This window comes from Alligator mississippiensis, chromosome 2, assembly GCF_030867095.1.
Source record: "Alligator mississippiensis isolate rAllMis1 chromosome 2, rAllMis1, whole genome shotgun sequence".
NCBI lineage: Eukaryota > Metazoa > Chordata > Crocodylia > Alligatoridae > Alligator > Alligator mississippiensis.
Window position 1 is genome coordinate 79357370 of NC_081825.1, and position 16863 is coordinate 79374232.

Genomic DNA, 16863 nt, shown 5'->3' on the forward strand with positions numbered 1-16863 from the left:
ATAAAGCAAAAGGATAGATACTTTGAAAAGTAGGCTTATTGCTGGGGAGGTCAAGTTGATTTTGGCAAACACTTTATTTGGTGGTCAGCATGGTGGTCAGAACATTTTGCTAAATGTGGGTTCAAATCTCCTCAGGCAAAAGAGGAAATTGAATTCTCGTCCTGAGTGAAAGGTTCAACCACTGGGCTATTGGGTAGAAGGAAATGGTGTTTTGGTAAGGGTGACTAATTCCTGCTCTTTATGTCCATCCTTCTGCTTTGCTGAAAATGCCTGAAATAGCAATTTTTTTCAGGGTTTTTCTTCTTTCCAGCAAAAAAACCCCAAACAAACCAAAAACAAATATTTCGGTTTGGATTAATTTTTTTTTCCCGGTCAAGCATTGAATAAAAAGAAATCACTTATCAGAACCATCTTTTGACATCTAGGTGAGGTTTTGTGCCATATTACACTTGACCCACCCTTAGTCATGCTTTTCTTCTGTGTGTTTCTTGATATATCTGTCATGTCAAGTAAATGCCTAACAAGCCAATAAAATCTGGGTTTCCAAATACATCTTATGTCTTTTCAATCGTAAGCCGACAAGGATCATCTTTTCCTTTATTGCATGTGCATTACCATTTACTGTTAAACAGATAAAAGGGATAATAACCTGGATTTTGTTGCTTGGATTGATGGTAGCTAGTGCTGACTCTTCAACGGACCAAGAATAAAAAATTCAAGATAAAAACATCTAAGCATTACTGCATAGTTATCAGAAGTCATAAAGACAGAAGGATCTGAGATTCTTTCCCAGAATGTGCCAGGGATGACAGATGAAGGTCCATAAAGTAAGCTCTCTAACTCTAGGGGTAGAGGCATCCATTTTAACAACTTCCCAAACCTCAAATGCAATTCCATTAGTCTAAGACAAGAAGTTAAATAAAAATTAAAAAAAGCTACCTGTTATTGTAACACGTTATTTATTTCCCTAAACTGAACAATGCTAATAAAAGTGCTTTGTCACTACATATAGCATTAAATAGCAAAGACAGAGGTATATTTTAAGCTGAAACATCACTTTTTTTGTACCAGGATTACAATTATAACTGGGTCCATTCAGGAAGTTGTTTCCTTTGAGGGAACTTACCTCCAGGACAGAGGGTACAAATAAGGCCCTAGACACCAATTAATCCTTACTGAAATCCCATGTTAGGATTTGGGTACTGTATAGGTTCCTGCATGTCTCTTCTCTACTTCAGTGAGTCACAGCTTTGGGGGATTGTATCACTTAGAATTATAAAAGGAAAAAACAAATACGACTTCTTATACTCGGACTGGAATGGTTCTGTAGGAGCTAAAGAACATCCAAGTTTTGATATAAGCCTTCAAGTTTTATGACATCACCTCCAAATCTTATCTCTAATTTTAGGACAAGCTGTGCTTTGCTACTTATTAGTCACATAATTTATACCTGGAGGTTACAATACTGTGTGTCACTTGGAAATTACAGCACTTGCCAGCACCCTTCTGACTAAAGCTGCTAGCATAAGCATGGAACTACATAGATTCATAATGTGTCTGTCATCTCATCTTGATTCTCCTGCTCTCAGTCTGGCAAAACCTGATCTCCTAATCTTTCTTCCAAGTCTATGAATCAAGCCCTCATCTAACCACTTCATATCACAGCATTTCAATCTGGACATCATATTCTTTTCCCTCATTTTCCCCATTTGGCAAGGTTGTTGCCAAATCACATTGGTTCTTTTCCCTGCAATTTCTCAAAAAATATTCCTCCCTCTTTATCCAGTTAAAACTTATGTGCAGAGCTTGCCTACTAAGTCCCCTCTATTTTTGACTCCCTATTACACACACACTCCCTACCCAAGAACATAAAATTCAATGACTAAAATTATCTACTTAGCTTGCTTTCTAGAATTCACATCTAAAATTCAAACTTAAAATCTTTTCACTACCAAATTGTTTTCCAGCAAATTGTAATAGGCCAGTGCTAGGTATTGTACAAAGATATCTTCTGCAACACATTTATTTAATCTTCAATAGAAAAATTCAAAGTTCTCCACTGCAGGCATTTCTACTGTCCTTTTTTTCTGCTGCCTCTTTTCAGAATTTCTCTCCACTGGGCCCTTTATACTCTTCCTTTACTTTTGTTTTTATTATGCTTTCTTAGTTTGAGTCCTGCATGCCTTTCTCAGTGCTGCTTTTATGATTGATGTGCAAAGTCACTTCTCTATGCATCTCAAGCAAAACCAGGGAAGTCATCCTCCCACTATACTCAGCCCTGGTGAGACCACAGCTGGAGTACTGCATCCAGTATTGGCCCCTCGCTTCAGGAAGGATGTGGAGAAGCTTGAGAGAGTCCAGAGGAGAGCCACTCATATGATCCAAGGCCTGGAGGGAAGGCCATATGAGAGGCTGAGGGACTTGGGACTCTTCAATCTGGAGAAGAGAAGTCTCAGGGGGACATGGTGGCAGCCTACAACTTCATAAGAGAGCTGGGAGAACACCTATTCACTAGAGCTCCCCAAGGGATAACAAGGTCTAACGGCCATAAACTCCAGGAAGGCTGATTTAGACTGGATATAAGAAAAATGTTCTTTATGGTGTGTGTGTCCAGGGTCTGAAACAGATTCCCCACAGAGGTGGTGCAAGCACCTACTCTGGACTCCTTCAAAAAACAGCTGGATTTATTTCTTGCTGGGGTCATTTGATCCCAGCTGACTTCCCGCCTATAGCAAGGAGGCTGGACCCAATGATCTCATGAGGTTCCTTTCAGCCCCTAATGTCTATGAATCTGTCTCCTTTAAATTGTTCCTTAAAATTTATACTTCTTCTATCACTGTTAAATCACCCATTTAAGAAATAGTGTCTCAACGGGATGACACCAGGTGACCGGGTCACAAAAGCCTTGGTGGAAGGTGTCGCGGTGGATGTAGTCTTCCTGGACTTTAGGAAGGCCTTCAGCACTGTCTCTCACCCCATCCTCATTAAAAGATTAGGCATCTGTGGTGTTGACGCCTACACAGTCAGATGGGTTGAAAATTGGCTGGAGGGCCGCACCCAGAGAGTGGTGGTGGACAGGTCATTTTCGACCTGGAGAGATGTGGACAGTGGGGTTCCCCAGGGCTCGGTCCTCAGGCCCTCACTGTTCAATATCTTCATCAACGATTTGGATGAGGGGGTGAAAAGCACCTTGTTCAAGTTTGCAGATGATACTAAGATGTGGGGAGAAGTGGGCACTCTAGAAGAGAAGGACAGGCTACAACTAGATCTCAACAGGTTACAGAGGTGGGCAGATGAGAATAGGATGGGTTTCAATACAGACAAGTGTAAGGTGTTGCACCTGGGGAGGAAGAACCAGCAGCATACCTTCACGCTGGGGAACTCCATTCTTGTCAGCACAGAGGCAGAGAAAGATCTTGGAATCACTATTGATTCTAAACTTAACATGGGCCGCCAGTGTGGGGCTGCAGTCAGGAAGGCTAACCGCACCTTGTCATGCATCCATAGATGCATCACGAGCAGGTCCAAGGAGGTGATCCTCCCCCTCTATGCAACATTGGTCAGGCCGCAGTTGGAGTACTACATCCAGTTCTGGGCGCTGCACTTCAGGAGGGATGTGGACAGCATTGAGACGGTCCAGAGGAGGGCCACTCACATGATCAGGGGGCAGCAGGGCAGGCCCTACAAGGAGAGGCTACAAGACCTGAACCTGTTCAGCCTCCACAAAAGAAGGCTGAGAGGGGATCTGGTGGCTACCTATAAACTTGCCAAGGGGGACCAGCAGGCAATGGAAGAGTCCCTGTTCCCCTGAACACTACCAGGGGTAACAAGGAACAAAGGCCATAAGTTGACTGAGAATAGATTCAGACCATATCAGGAGGCACTACTTCACAGTCAGGGCAGCTAGGAGATGGAACCAGCTTCCAAGGGAAGTGGTACTCGCCCCTACCCTGGGGGTCTTCAGAAGGAGGGTAGACAGCCACCTAGCTGGCGTCATTTGACCCCAGCATCCTTTCCTGCCCATGGCAGGGGATCAGACTAAATAATGTGCTTAGGTCCCTTCCAACCCTACCAACTATGAAACTATGAAACAGGATCACTAAATATATTCTCCCAATACCCTCCAATGGAACACCAAGGCTGAGTTGTTTTGCCTACATAAATTGTAAGAGTTTGGAGCAGAGATGATGTCTGTCTGTATTTTTATGCAGTCCTAAACATGCTGTCAAACACTTTAATAATAAAGCAATAATTGTAATGCTTAGAGAGACTTATGATCTGGCAGTGCTTCATATTCCCATGCAGCATACCAGCCCTCATATCTTGCTTTTGCCCTAAGGGGAAAAGCTGCTTATCTGAGGTAGAATTCTGTCACTAAACCAGAGAGCCAATTTAGTCACTCATTCTTAGTGATGTATTATGGAGATACAGTTTAGGTGCATTCTCACGTAGGAAGGAACTCTGCTACCCCTCATGATAAATGTTCTTCTTCAGAAAATCAATTTTCATAATCCCTGTTAATATATTCAATATTGATAACTGAATTTGTTACATAACTACAGGGTACTATACTCATGTACATGAATATGGAGATTAACAACAAGAAACAATACAATCCCTGCTCTGAAAATCTCTCCCTTCATTGTTTTTTTTTTTCCAGTCATTTACTCTTTTGTTTAATTCATCTCCCACAGGCCCAGCTCCTAGTAATAAAAGTTTCTCTGACTTCAAATCATGCCTTTTCCCCTGTGTTCCTTTATTCTTTTCTTGGGTTTTTTGTCTGGTCTTTTATTCCCTTTTTCCCTAAAAATTCCAACTAGACTTGGCAAATTTCAATTAGTTTAGGCTGTTGAATTTGATTATATATTATAATAAACCTACAGAATGTAGATAGTTAAAGTGTATAACCTACTTGTTTTCCCTTGTTGAAGGACTCATGCCTGCTACACACCAACCAGTGTACTGCGCTACAAAGCATGGCATAATTGGATTCACTCGGTCAATGGCAGTAAGTACTTGTGTTGAGAAACACCAACAGCAGATCCTTGAAAGCATGCTTACTTTCATGTTTCTTCTCTATAGTCGTAACAGTGAAATTATTTCTCCTTCAAAACTAAACAAAGCTTCTGAAGCGATAGCTCGAGACTTCCTCCTTTTGGAAAGGGAATCCAGTGAAGATAACTGAGGCATATATGTGGGATTTTGATCAATACCAGGTTTGGGCAAAGTTGGTATACAGGGATACTTTGAGAAAGAAGGAATCAAATAGTTTAATGACAGCGGTAGAAGCCTGAAACTCCTGAATTCTCGTCCTAGCTCTGACTCCAGTTTCCTCTATGTTCTCAGATCAGTCCTGTAATGCCTCAGTCTCTTTTTTCTCTATATGTAAATAGGGATTAAGGTGTAAGTAGGTGCTACAGTTCAAAACTGGTAACTGTGCCAGGAGTGATTTGAATATATGAAAATTGTGCAATTGATTTCATAGACTATGTACCTCATCTAAATTAATTCACTCACCTGTGGCTCTTACACTTAGATCAACCTAATGAGGGTTCAGGTCAAGCTAAGTGCCGAAAAGCACAGACACTTGGGAAGGTTAAATTTGGCAAAAAATGGTCAGACTGATCTAACTTTTGTTCACCTAAGAGGTGAACTATGTATATTGGTCTAACCCATGTCTGATCTAACCTGAACATGTGTACAGAATGGACAAACCTTCTTCCCCTCCACCTCAGACCCACCAACCCTCTCCATGGACTCACCACCCCCCTCTCCCCTGACCAGCTAACTGCCCCCTCCACCTCTGCAGATCCACTAACTCCCCCCACTCACCTAGACTTATGATCAGGTTTCTGGCCTAATTCGCAGCACTGGTGAACGTGTGTACATGTGGGACTGGATCTATGATCATATGGCTTAAAGTGAGATGTTTGACTGTAGATGGGGACCTGGGAACATGTGTACACATTCACAATGCAGCCCCAGGGATAGAAAAGCCCAGTGGCTTGCTCCAAGCCCCAGGGCTGTGTTTTTCCTTTCCTCTCCACCTACCCTGATAGGGCTATCTTTAGCTCTCCAAACCCCTTCCTGCCAGACAGACATACCTCCCCACCCCAGGCCCACCAACGGCCCCTGCACAGGTTTTGCCAACCCCTTCGCCCTAGACCCTACCACCAACTCCCCTGATCCTGCCAACCCCCGTATAGACTTGCTAGACCAAGGCTACTAAGGACCTGCTAGCCCCGCTTCCCCCCAATCTTGCCTACCCCTCACCCCGCCCTGATTTACCTAGATTGGGCTCTCTGCACCAGTGAATGTCTATATAGCTGGCATACAAACTACAATCATGCCACTGAAAACAAGCTGTGTCATTGTAGATCATATTTCAGGAATGTCTATAAATGACACAAGACTTCTTCTGTACTGATATAAGCACAGTGTCTTGAATGGTCATTCCTTCTTCATATTAACATCTTTCAATCACCTATTAAGTGCAGAATTTCTCAAAATTAAGCTGCTTTGAGAAATACCAAAATTAGGTAAAAAGAAATCAGTGTATGCAATTTTTCTCCATTTTTATTTTATTTTTTTGTAATTATGAAGGGCACAAATAACACCTGGAGTAACATATAGTGTAACGTCCTTTTATGCAATTCTGTTTATAATATTAACCATTGATAATATAGAGCTAATGTGATATTGTTATGTTTTGTTGATTTTAAGCAAGTCACAGTTTTACTACTCTTTCTTTTATAAGGTAAAGGTTTGCAAAAAGTCAACAATGACTAGCTAACATGCCTTATTCTTTTAGATGGCTGCTGAAATGAAAAATTATGGAGTGCGTCTAAACACGATTTGTCCGGGTTTTGTTAACACACCAATTCTTCAGTCAATTGATAAAGAAGAGAATATGGGGCAATATTATGCATACAAGGATGAGATCAAAGACATGATGAAATTCTATGGTGTGATGGAGTAAGTAAAGTTACAGTTAGCATTCTTTGTCTTCTAAAGGACAGGAAACCAAACAGAACACCACAGGTAACTGAACCCCAGCAAGTAGAGTTAAATAGCACCTGTGATTTATTTCTGTACAAACTAGGAGCAAGACATAACAGAAAGTAACAAAAGGAGTGAAGAAATCAGACCTAACCAAAAAAAAAAAAAAGACAGTATTACTGTATTAGTTGAATTGCTCTTTTTTCAGAGGTCACGTCTACTGAAGTTTAAATTACCAGAGGCAGATTACACAAGGCAAAACTCTCCTCAGCAATTTACACTGCAATCCTGTTACTGATGTCGGTGGAAACGTTTGCAAAACAAGTACAGAAAAAAACAGCAGAACAGATCTACGAGAGTAGTGGAGTAGAGGATTTGGACCCTAACTTAATAGAGAGAACTTTGATAAGACAATAAATAGTAACAGAAACTATACAGTACTTACCAGTTACAAAACCAAATAAGGGATAATTTACAAAGTTTGGGTGGCTAAGTTATGGCAGTTTCATAGCCATCATTAAATTCTTTGTGCTTTTGCTTCAGTTGAAAATAGATCTGTGCAAATAACAGAGAGTTTAGTTTTCAAGCATTTATGCAAGACTAGTTATTCATTATAATGTTAAAAAGCCATTTCAAATAATCAGCATATAAATCAAGATTAATATTAACAGTTAATATTATGTTATATTATAACATGGTGTCTTTCATTTGTCAGATGTTTTTCTGGCTGAATTTACATATGGTATTTTACATAACTTTTCCACATATTTATATTATTAGAGACAAGTAAGAGTATATTGTGCCATGTTGGATTTTCAGATCTGAAAAGAATATTATCTTTCTTTTCCTTTAGCCCATCACTAATTGCCAAGGGACTGATAATGCTTATTGAAGATGAAACTTTAAATGGAGAGGTGATGAAGATTACAGTTTCCCAGGGGATTCATTTTCAAAAATACAACACACTTCCTCTTACATCAACACAATAGAGCTAATCCTCTGATCTTTGCTTTAATGTAAATATGATTTAAAAAATAAAACTGTTTCTTTGAAAAAATATGAATGTAGTTCATATCCAACCAGTGATGTGATTTGAACACTCCCATGCAAATAATAATGCAATTAGGAGAAAATGTTGTATTGTAACATGTTAACCTCTTACTTTGATTCAAAGTGCTGCTGATGGTATTGTGTCTTTGATAAAATAAGCTCATTGTATAAAATATTTGTGTTGATTCAGTAATGGGGAGACAAATTCTGTCCATTTGTAATTATATGTAATTATCTCCAACCTGCATATTGCACATGAATGTTAAGTTTATTTAGAGATGCTTGAGATAATCAGTATACTTGCCTTTATTGTAATATATGTGTAGCTATTGTCATACTTTGTCATTGTCTTTGTAACAACACACTTCATTTCAGGGATTGTTTTACTAAAGGACACAAATATAGTCATAAGGAAGCAATGCTTTCCTCCTTGTTTGAACAAACAAGTCTCAAGAAAACAAATTTTGCTCCAGTTTTCCCCATATACCATGTTCTTGCACTTGGTTTAAAGCAACATGGGTTTTGCTCTTTGGATTCCAGTCATACATAAAACAGTCTAAAAGGCATTTTGTTTTATATATATGTAAACAGTCTCTGTACATATATGAATGAATATTTTCTTACTTTGTTACCAAAGAGTGCTGGAAATATTTGAATTTTCTCTTAGGTCATCTCTAATTTGTATAATGCTACTCTCCATTCTTAATTAAAACCTCAATTAAAACCTCAGTTGTTTGTGGCTTTTTGTTAAACCTTCCATATGGATATCTTAATATGATTCTTGAATATATGCTTTCATATAATTCCAAATGAAATTCATAACTTTTAAAATCGGTTTTATATATTTTAAGCAAACTTCAATTTACTGGGTCAAACCAATCCTCTTTTACACCCATATGGCTCTCATCAATTGCTAAGTCCCTGATCAAGGGAAATTTTTCATGTGGTGAGTACAGTATTTTACAACCACAGTATAGATGAGTTAAAAACAATGGAAATGAGATAATACCCTACCCCACTGATTACCTAATAGTAGAACCAGTAGCTACCTTTTACTTTCACTCTGAAAGTGAAAGAGAAATATATAAAACAGAGATCATGGAGAGTTGTTACATCTGTAGGGCAAATAATACTCTGGCATGCATCAATACATGCATCTCCAGCAATACCAAGGAGGTGATTCTTCTGCTCTACTCAGCACTGGTGAGACCACAGCTGGAGTACTGCATCCAGTTCTGGGCACTGCACTTTAACAAGAACACAGACAAGCTTGAGAGAATCCAAAGAAGAGCCACTCTTATGATCAGAGTCTTAAAAGGCAAACCATACAAGGAAAGGCTAAGGGATCTGGGACTCTTCAGCCTGAGGAAAAGAAGGCTGAGAGGGGACCTGGTAGCAGCTTACCAATACACTAGGGGAGTGCATCAAGGGCTCGGTGAACAACTGTTCACCAGGGCACCTGAGGGGAAAACCAGGAGTAAAGGCCACCAACTCCTGGAAGATCAATTCAGGCTCAACACTAAGAAAAACTTCTTCACGGTCAGGGTGTCCAGACTGTAATTAGTCTATAACAGGGGTGAGCAAAATGCTGTCTGTGGACTGGATCCAGTCCCGCTAGCGGCTACCCCTGCGGCACTTTGCACAGGGTCAAGTCCCACCCACTCCAGCCTGGGGCAGTGCCTGCTCCGCTCCCAGCCTTCCCCGTCAGAGGATGCCAACTCTGGCACAGCTTCTGGGCAGGGCCTGTCCGGGGAACAGCTGGGTTCCTCCAGCCTCTAGAAACTTTTGCCCCTGCTGCAGTGCTCCAGGCAGCAAGTAAGAAGGGGAAGCTGCAGCATTGTGGGGAGTGGGGTGGGCTCTGCCTGCAGCTCACTCTGGTCCTGCTTGTGTATGGCTTGGCAGGAGAGGGTTTGGATGGAGGGTAGGCATGAAGGGGCTAAGCTGCTCACAAAGCCCTGCTGGGCAGGCACATGGGGTGGAAGCAGCAGCAGGAGGAGCCAGTGCAGGCTCAGCTGCCACCTCACCAAGCAGGTGTGGGACAAAGACCAAGAGAGCCGGAGGTGCCAGACTCAGCTCTGTCTCCCTTCCTTTCCAGTCCCCTCCCCCCACAAGGGCTTCTCCTGCTGCCCACCAACCACAGCTGCTTTCCTCTCCTTTGTAGTGCATTGCGAGCCAGGCAGGCAGCGCCGATCCCCCTCCCCTCCCTCTGCCTGTGACGGGGCTGGGCTCAGCCACATCACAAAGAGCAGGCAGGGGGAAGCTGGGTGGGAGCAGAAAGCCTCCCACCCACACCCCAACCACACACCCCACACACGCACCCACATCCCCTCACACGTCCCACCCCCCACTATACCACACAGACATCTCACAATGTCCCACACACCTCATCATGCCCACATACACACCACAACCACACACCCCACTATACTAACCACCTACACCCCCCACACATCCACACATACACCCCCACCATATCCACAGCCCACACACACACACCCCCACCCACACCATACCCACACACCCTCCACCCCCCACCATCCTCACACACACACCAATCCCTGACCTCATACCTCTTTCTCACTACCAAGCAATAAAATATTCTGAGTTGACAATGCCTTCCATGCCTCTTGTTATTCACCATGCAGCTAAGAATGTAAATCAGAAGAAGAGTAAGCAAGAGAGACTCTGTACCCTAGTGCTCAGGACTTTCCCCTGGGAGGTATGTAATGTAGGTTGAGCCTCAGGTCTCTTTCCTGGAAAGTACTTTAACAGTTAGGCTATTACACAAAATCTGGGTGGTGGGAGGATGACATTTTTGTGTGAAACTGACCATGGATGCTGCACGTTGCACCGGATCTAATGCTATCAATGTGCACTATATATGCTTTAAGCACATCTACTAGATTGGGCCCCTCTGGGACTCAGGCAGATTTTAGATGCCACTCTGTCTCATATATGGATTACAATAGAGTTTAGTTATGCAATACTGCTATGCATCTAGTGGCTTAGATTAGGACACATCTGAGCATGCATGGAAAGCTAAGAAAAGACACCTAAAATCTTATGCTCCAAAATGCAAATGCTGAATGAATTTAGGTGACTCCAGACTTAGGCAGACATTGAAAAAGGATTTACTGGACTACTAATTTGTATTCAGACACCTAGAAGAAGTATTTCAGTTGCCTATGTGGACCTCATACCAAGGGACAAGCCTAGAGGCATCTGATAGCAAGTATTCAGGAAGGAAGGATTAAGGTCAATTGAGCAATTTCATGTGTAAATATATGTGAAGTTCCTGCAATTATGGATTCAGATAAACTATATGGGTACTCAAAATGGTCTTGTATATTCCAACTACTCAAAGTACAAATTTGTGTGCACAGTTGTTGGGTTGAAAAGCACCCTAAAAATCTGGGGCTACAGGTAGTAAAACTTTATCTTGATTTTATGTTCAAGATGTTTTCTATAAGGATCAACAAAATTCAATTACCTTTTCTACTGTTTTGTTTCTAACTCAAAGGGACTGCCTGTGGAACATGTTATATCAAATAAATGTACTTTCTATAGGGGTCCAAACTACATTAACTGGTGTTTGACATTCAGATATGAAGCTCTGGTAGTGTGTATATCTGTAAAATTAATATCTAACATAAGGTACCTATCCAAATATTAACACAAATTGCATCTCATTGAAAGGGAATGGAAAATAAAAATTAAGGAAAACTCATTAAACAAATTTCAGTGGAAAAAATAATCAGCTGGTTTCAACTTTATATAAAAAGACATGTTTGAAAAACATGCTATAGTTATTAAAGTTCACTTGCTTATGAAAATATTGAAACATATTTGAAGGTTTTGTCTCAGGAAGAGAGAGTCCTGAATATGTTTTGGAAAGATTTCCTGTAAAACGTCCCCACAGCTTTGGAAGTCTTCCAAAGAGAATGAAAACTGTGTTTAATCTACAGAGAAAAACAGCCGCAGATACATTAGGCAGAGATCCATGGAGAAAAGAACAGATGAGCTTAGTTTCTGTGCAAAGAATGTTATTTAAAGAGATCTTTAAAAAAAAATCTCCAATTAAAAATCTTAACATAAATTTATATATTAATTTCTTTCGTACAGAAAATTATCTTGTTTATGAAGACTGGTCCAATTTTGTAGGACAATTCAGCCAAAAAAAAATCTTACAAATGAAAGACACCAGTGCCTAAGAACGTAACTTTAACTGTTAATATTGCTCGTGACTTACAAGCTGATTGTTTGAAATGACTTTTTAACATTATGGTTCAGTAACTATATCCAATATAGGTCCTTTCAAGATGGATTCCCAGAGCTTTTGATCCAAGCATCTTTAATGAATAAAATACAAGGAAATGTAAAGTCCTTTCTATTTAGATTGAATGAAACCTGTCAGATAACAGCTATGTTTGCAATATAAAAGCGCTAAAACTGAAAACAAAATGTGTTTTTCTCTAAAGCAAAACAGAGCAGTGACAGTTTGTGTGTGAAATTTTAGAGCATTAATATTATATTTATAATATAATTCTACATTATTCACTAGGATCAAGGATTAACAGAACAATACAGTGAGCTATTGTTTCTCTTTTCTGTTTCCTATATTACAGGAGAGCCTGAGATATAAGTGATTCCCTCTTTTTCCTGTGTCAAATGCAAACATCCCAAAGAGAAAACTAAAAAAAAAAAAAATGCCAATTATCAGTGGAGGTTTTGTTTTATTCTGCAGCCCTTAATGTAAACCTAATCTTGAATGAATGGAGTAAAACTGGATGGGGAAGACAATGGATTAAAAGTGACTGCCCCTATGGCCAGGATAGAGCCTTTCTTGGCAGATTATGACTTTCTTTCTCCAGTGTTAGACATAAATCATATGGACACCTCTGAACTGCTGCAAACTTTCTGTATAATGACATACTCCTGCTGAAACTTCCTCTCTTAAATAAGTCTATTTGCTTTTCATCATAAAATGTTGACAATCTGGGGCTCTGACTCTAGAAGTCCAGATGGTTCAAAGAAAGTGAAGGATAATATTAAGTGATTTCATTTTTTTCCCTCCAGTATAAAAAATGAACATCTTAATCCCACGTCAAATCTGTATGTTATAAGCTGAAGGGTATGGTAACTATAAGAACAGTTATGATTAAAAAGAACAAAACAGGTAGGTAAAAAGACATAACGGCCTAAAAAGCTCAAACTAAATCAATTTATTAAACTAAATATTTCACTCCTTTGTTTATATTTGAGTTTATTCATATTGGGGTTTTAGTTTATTTTGTCTTTCAGAATAATTGAGTATAAATTGAGCTGATTATCACTGATTTTGGATACTAAGCTACTTTAACAAATTTTAAAAATTGATTTTCTCCTTGGAGAAAACTGGGGAAAACCATGGGTTTCGCCTTGCAGGATGGCAGAGTTCCAGCCTGCAAGGGGCTGCTTGCCCCCTCACCCCACTCTACATACACCCCCTGCCCCACACACTGAGGGACTGTGGTCTGGGTGCAGGGGGCAGCAGGTCAGATGGGAGGGACGCCGGGTCAGAACTGGCCATCGATGTTTACAAATGGGTCCTGGTACAAAAAAGGTTGAGAACCACTGTTATAGGGGACTAAGGAATTAAAAAGGAACAGATTATTTGTCCCAATGAAAAAAAGATCAACATAGATTGCCAACACCTTTTAAGAATGACTGGGAGAAATGCGGTCAAATAAATCTTCCCATCACAGAAAGTGACAAGTGTCACCAACCTAAGCCCCTTGGCTGCCTGGAATACTCATGCAACTTCCAAGTGACAAACAGCTTGATTTAACTTGTTTCCTTAAATAATGGCTTATTATGAGCATAGGCATGAGCCAATGGGACCTGGGCCCAGAGGCCTCTGCCAATCAGGGGCCACACGTGCATCTTGCTCCTCAACAGCAGGGAAGCAAAAGCTGCAGTTTTAAACTTGGTGCTGTCTTTGTCTCCTGGCTGGTTGGCAGCAAGCAGCAGAGCCCCTGGGGCCCCTCAGCCAATCAGCAGTGGGGTGACAAAATTGGCGCCAAGTTTAAAACCGTGGCTTTTGCTTCCCTGCCAATGAGCAGTGAGCCACAAGTGTGGCCCCCTCCACCAACCAGCGGTGGGGAGGAGCTGGGGGGACCTGCAAAATTAAAGGTGCTGCTGCACATGTGGCCAGGAGCACAGCCAGGCAGCTAGCTCCCTGCCTGTAAGTCTAATGGGAGGGAAGGAGCAGGATGGAGGACAGCCCAGGTGCAGCCCAGCCAGGGCAGTGAATGGGACCACAAGGCCATGACCAGGATGGAGTCACAGATGGCTTGCCCAGGCGGCATGGAGGGGGCAGCTCCCCACTGCTGCACACACCCCAAGGGGAGCCGTGGGTAGCATGTTCCCCCCTGGATTTGTGTGCAGGGCAAGGCCAAGCTACCAGCTGTGGCCTCAAAGCCAGGGGCTGCACTGGCATCTTCCCGGCAGGGAGGCTGGGTGTGGGGTGAGTTCAGCTGCTTGAGGCAGGTGGTGGTGGTGGCAGTGGCAGTGGCACTGGGAGGGGTGGCTACGGGAGGGGGGACTACAGGGAATTTTGGGATGTCCATAGCCCCCCACGACCCGCTTAGCTCTGCCCCTGCTCAGGGCACTCCGGTCTGTTGCCTTTCCCTTAAGAGCCCTGTGTTGGCTGCACATCCCTTGTCCACCCCACAAAGGGGAGCTCCTGAGGGAAAAGTAGCAAAGTGCAGTGCCTCAGCAGGGGCGGTACTAGTGGGAGCTTGGAGGCTATAGCCACTCCAAAATTGCCCATAGGCACCCCTCCCCAGCACTGCTTCCTCTGCCCACCCCACTCCCCAGCCCCTGCTCAGAAAAGGCTGGCACAGCCCCTGCTCTCAAGCCCACAGTGGGCAGCCTGCTTTCACCCCACACACAAATCTGGGTGGGGCACATACCCCCTATGCCACCCCCAGGGGTGCCTGCAATGGTGGAGAGCTGCCCACTGCCTCTTGCCAACCCCCAGAACTCCTAGATGAGCCACCCACAGCTCCATCCTGTGTCCTGCCCTGGGATCCCATTCCCTGCCCTGGCTGGGCAGCACTTGCCCCAGCCCCACTCACTCCCTCACTGTGGGGGGCCTCAATCTGCCCCGTCACGCCCCTTGCCTCCCCTTCCCCATGCCTCTTCCCCCTCGACAGACTTACCAGCAGGATACTGCTCTCCAAGCTGCCAGACTGCATTCCTGGCTGCATGAATCGCAGCTGCACGCATGGACATGCCATTTATCAGCGATATGATCAGCTACATAAGCCAAAAAAAGCTGATAGCCAATCGTGTTAATTTTGATTTTTATCGGTGCTGATCTGATATGTGACCGATATATCGGTGCACCTCTAGAGGGGGCCTCCAATTTAGTTTTTGCTCAAGGCCCCAATAACACTTAATCCACCTCTGATGATAAGAAGTGGCTTTATTTTCATGTTTTCTGTGATTTGTATTTAACTGATAACACACTGAAATACCCATCAATGACAAATTTACTCTACAAATACTGTGGATCAGTATGGTCAACGGGGACAATGCAGATGAATAGACTCTGGTTCTGAGTAGCAGGCACTTAAAAGACAATATTCTTGGTAACAAGACCCAGGCTGAGTCTTGCAGCAAAAAAGAAAAAAAAAAAAAGGAAAAAAAAGAAAAAAAAGGCTGAAGTCATTTGTTGTTTGAATTTAAATGTAAACAAGCTCTCACTTCTCCATTACCGCCTTATCCTTTTCCTTAGCACTGACAAATAGAACCTTGTCTCCATTTACATTTACAATGCTGTTAAGCTCATTTTTCTATTCCATTGCCTTAACAAATCACAACTCTCTCTATATCACTCCACTAATTCACTTTCATTATCATATCAGATATAAGAAACTTATTTTCATCTTCAAGGCCTTTTATGGACTTTGCTGACTTTTTATCATTATCAAGAGGTCTGACATGATTAATGATGCCAGCACAGACAGATCTATGATTTTGAAAAAGGGATGCAGATTGAAAAAGGGGTGCATATCATACAGAAGGCATGTTTTCTTTCCATTTAAATAGAAACTGTATTACTATGCTAGGGGTCTGGTGCTACATTATTCAGTTTAAAATTATAGCAAAAACAAATATAACTTTATTGGAATGTACACTAATTTATGAGATTATATGTTAAATTTAAAAAAAACCCCAGAAAATAGGCAAAAAATAGTCATGATTTATATTTTTTCATTAGTGATCTAGCCATTTGAGTAAAATGTACATCTTTTATTCAAATTGCTAAAATAAAATCTAGCCTTCTTGAGCATCTTGAAAGTGCCTCCAGTGCTTCAGTGTTAGTCATTTCTACACCTAAATTAATATTACCACACCTGAGTTAAGATGTTTAGCTAATGCTAAAAACAGCATGTAGGACTGAAATAGAAGAGAGATATTACCAGAAATGACTAACAGAAAGCAAAATTGCAGATGAAAGGATAGCTTAATTAATGGAACATCAGGACCATTAAAAATGAGAGAGGGTGATTAACACCTGTGAAATAGAGATTAACAGGAATCAGGTAGATTATGATGAGCCAAGAAGTCAATTGACTCCCACAGGGCTGCCTGAATAGAAATGACACTTCCCCTCCCAGGCAGTTGATTTTAAAATTTGGGTGGAACAAATGGGAGGTGTAACTGCATCGCTGAACCCCCACCCGCTGCTCCCAGATCTGTCCCTGGATGCCAGCCTCCCTCACCCATCCGTTAAAGTTTGGAATAAGTACCTTGTGGTTCCTTACA

The 16863-nt window shown here is 41.8% G+C and overlaps 1 protein-coding gene across 1 annotated transcript in view; it reads left to right on the forward strand.

Annotated features, from left to right (window-relative positions):
• The window catches only part of HPGD (15-hydroxyprostaglandin dehydrogenase), a 39169-nt gene extending 30391 nt beyond the window's left edge, over positions 1-8778 (forward strand). Inside the window, exons 5-7 of the mRNA XM_006258524.4 lie at positions 4932-5008; positions 6812-6975; positions 7853-8778. Coding sequence (XP_006258586.1) covers positions 4932-5008; positions 6812-6975; positions 7853-7988 — 377 coding nt within the window. The 3' untranslated portion in view covers positions 7989-8778. The remainder of the gene's footprint in view (positions 1-4931; positions 5009-6811; positions 6976-7852) is intronic.
• Positions 8779-16863: the final 8085 nt, after the last annotated feature.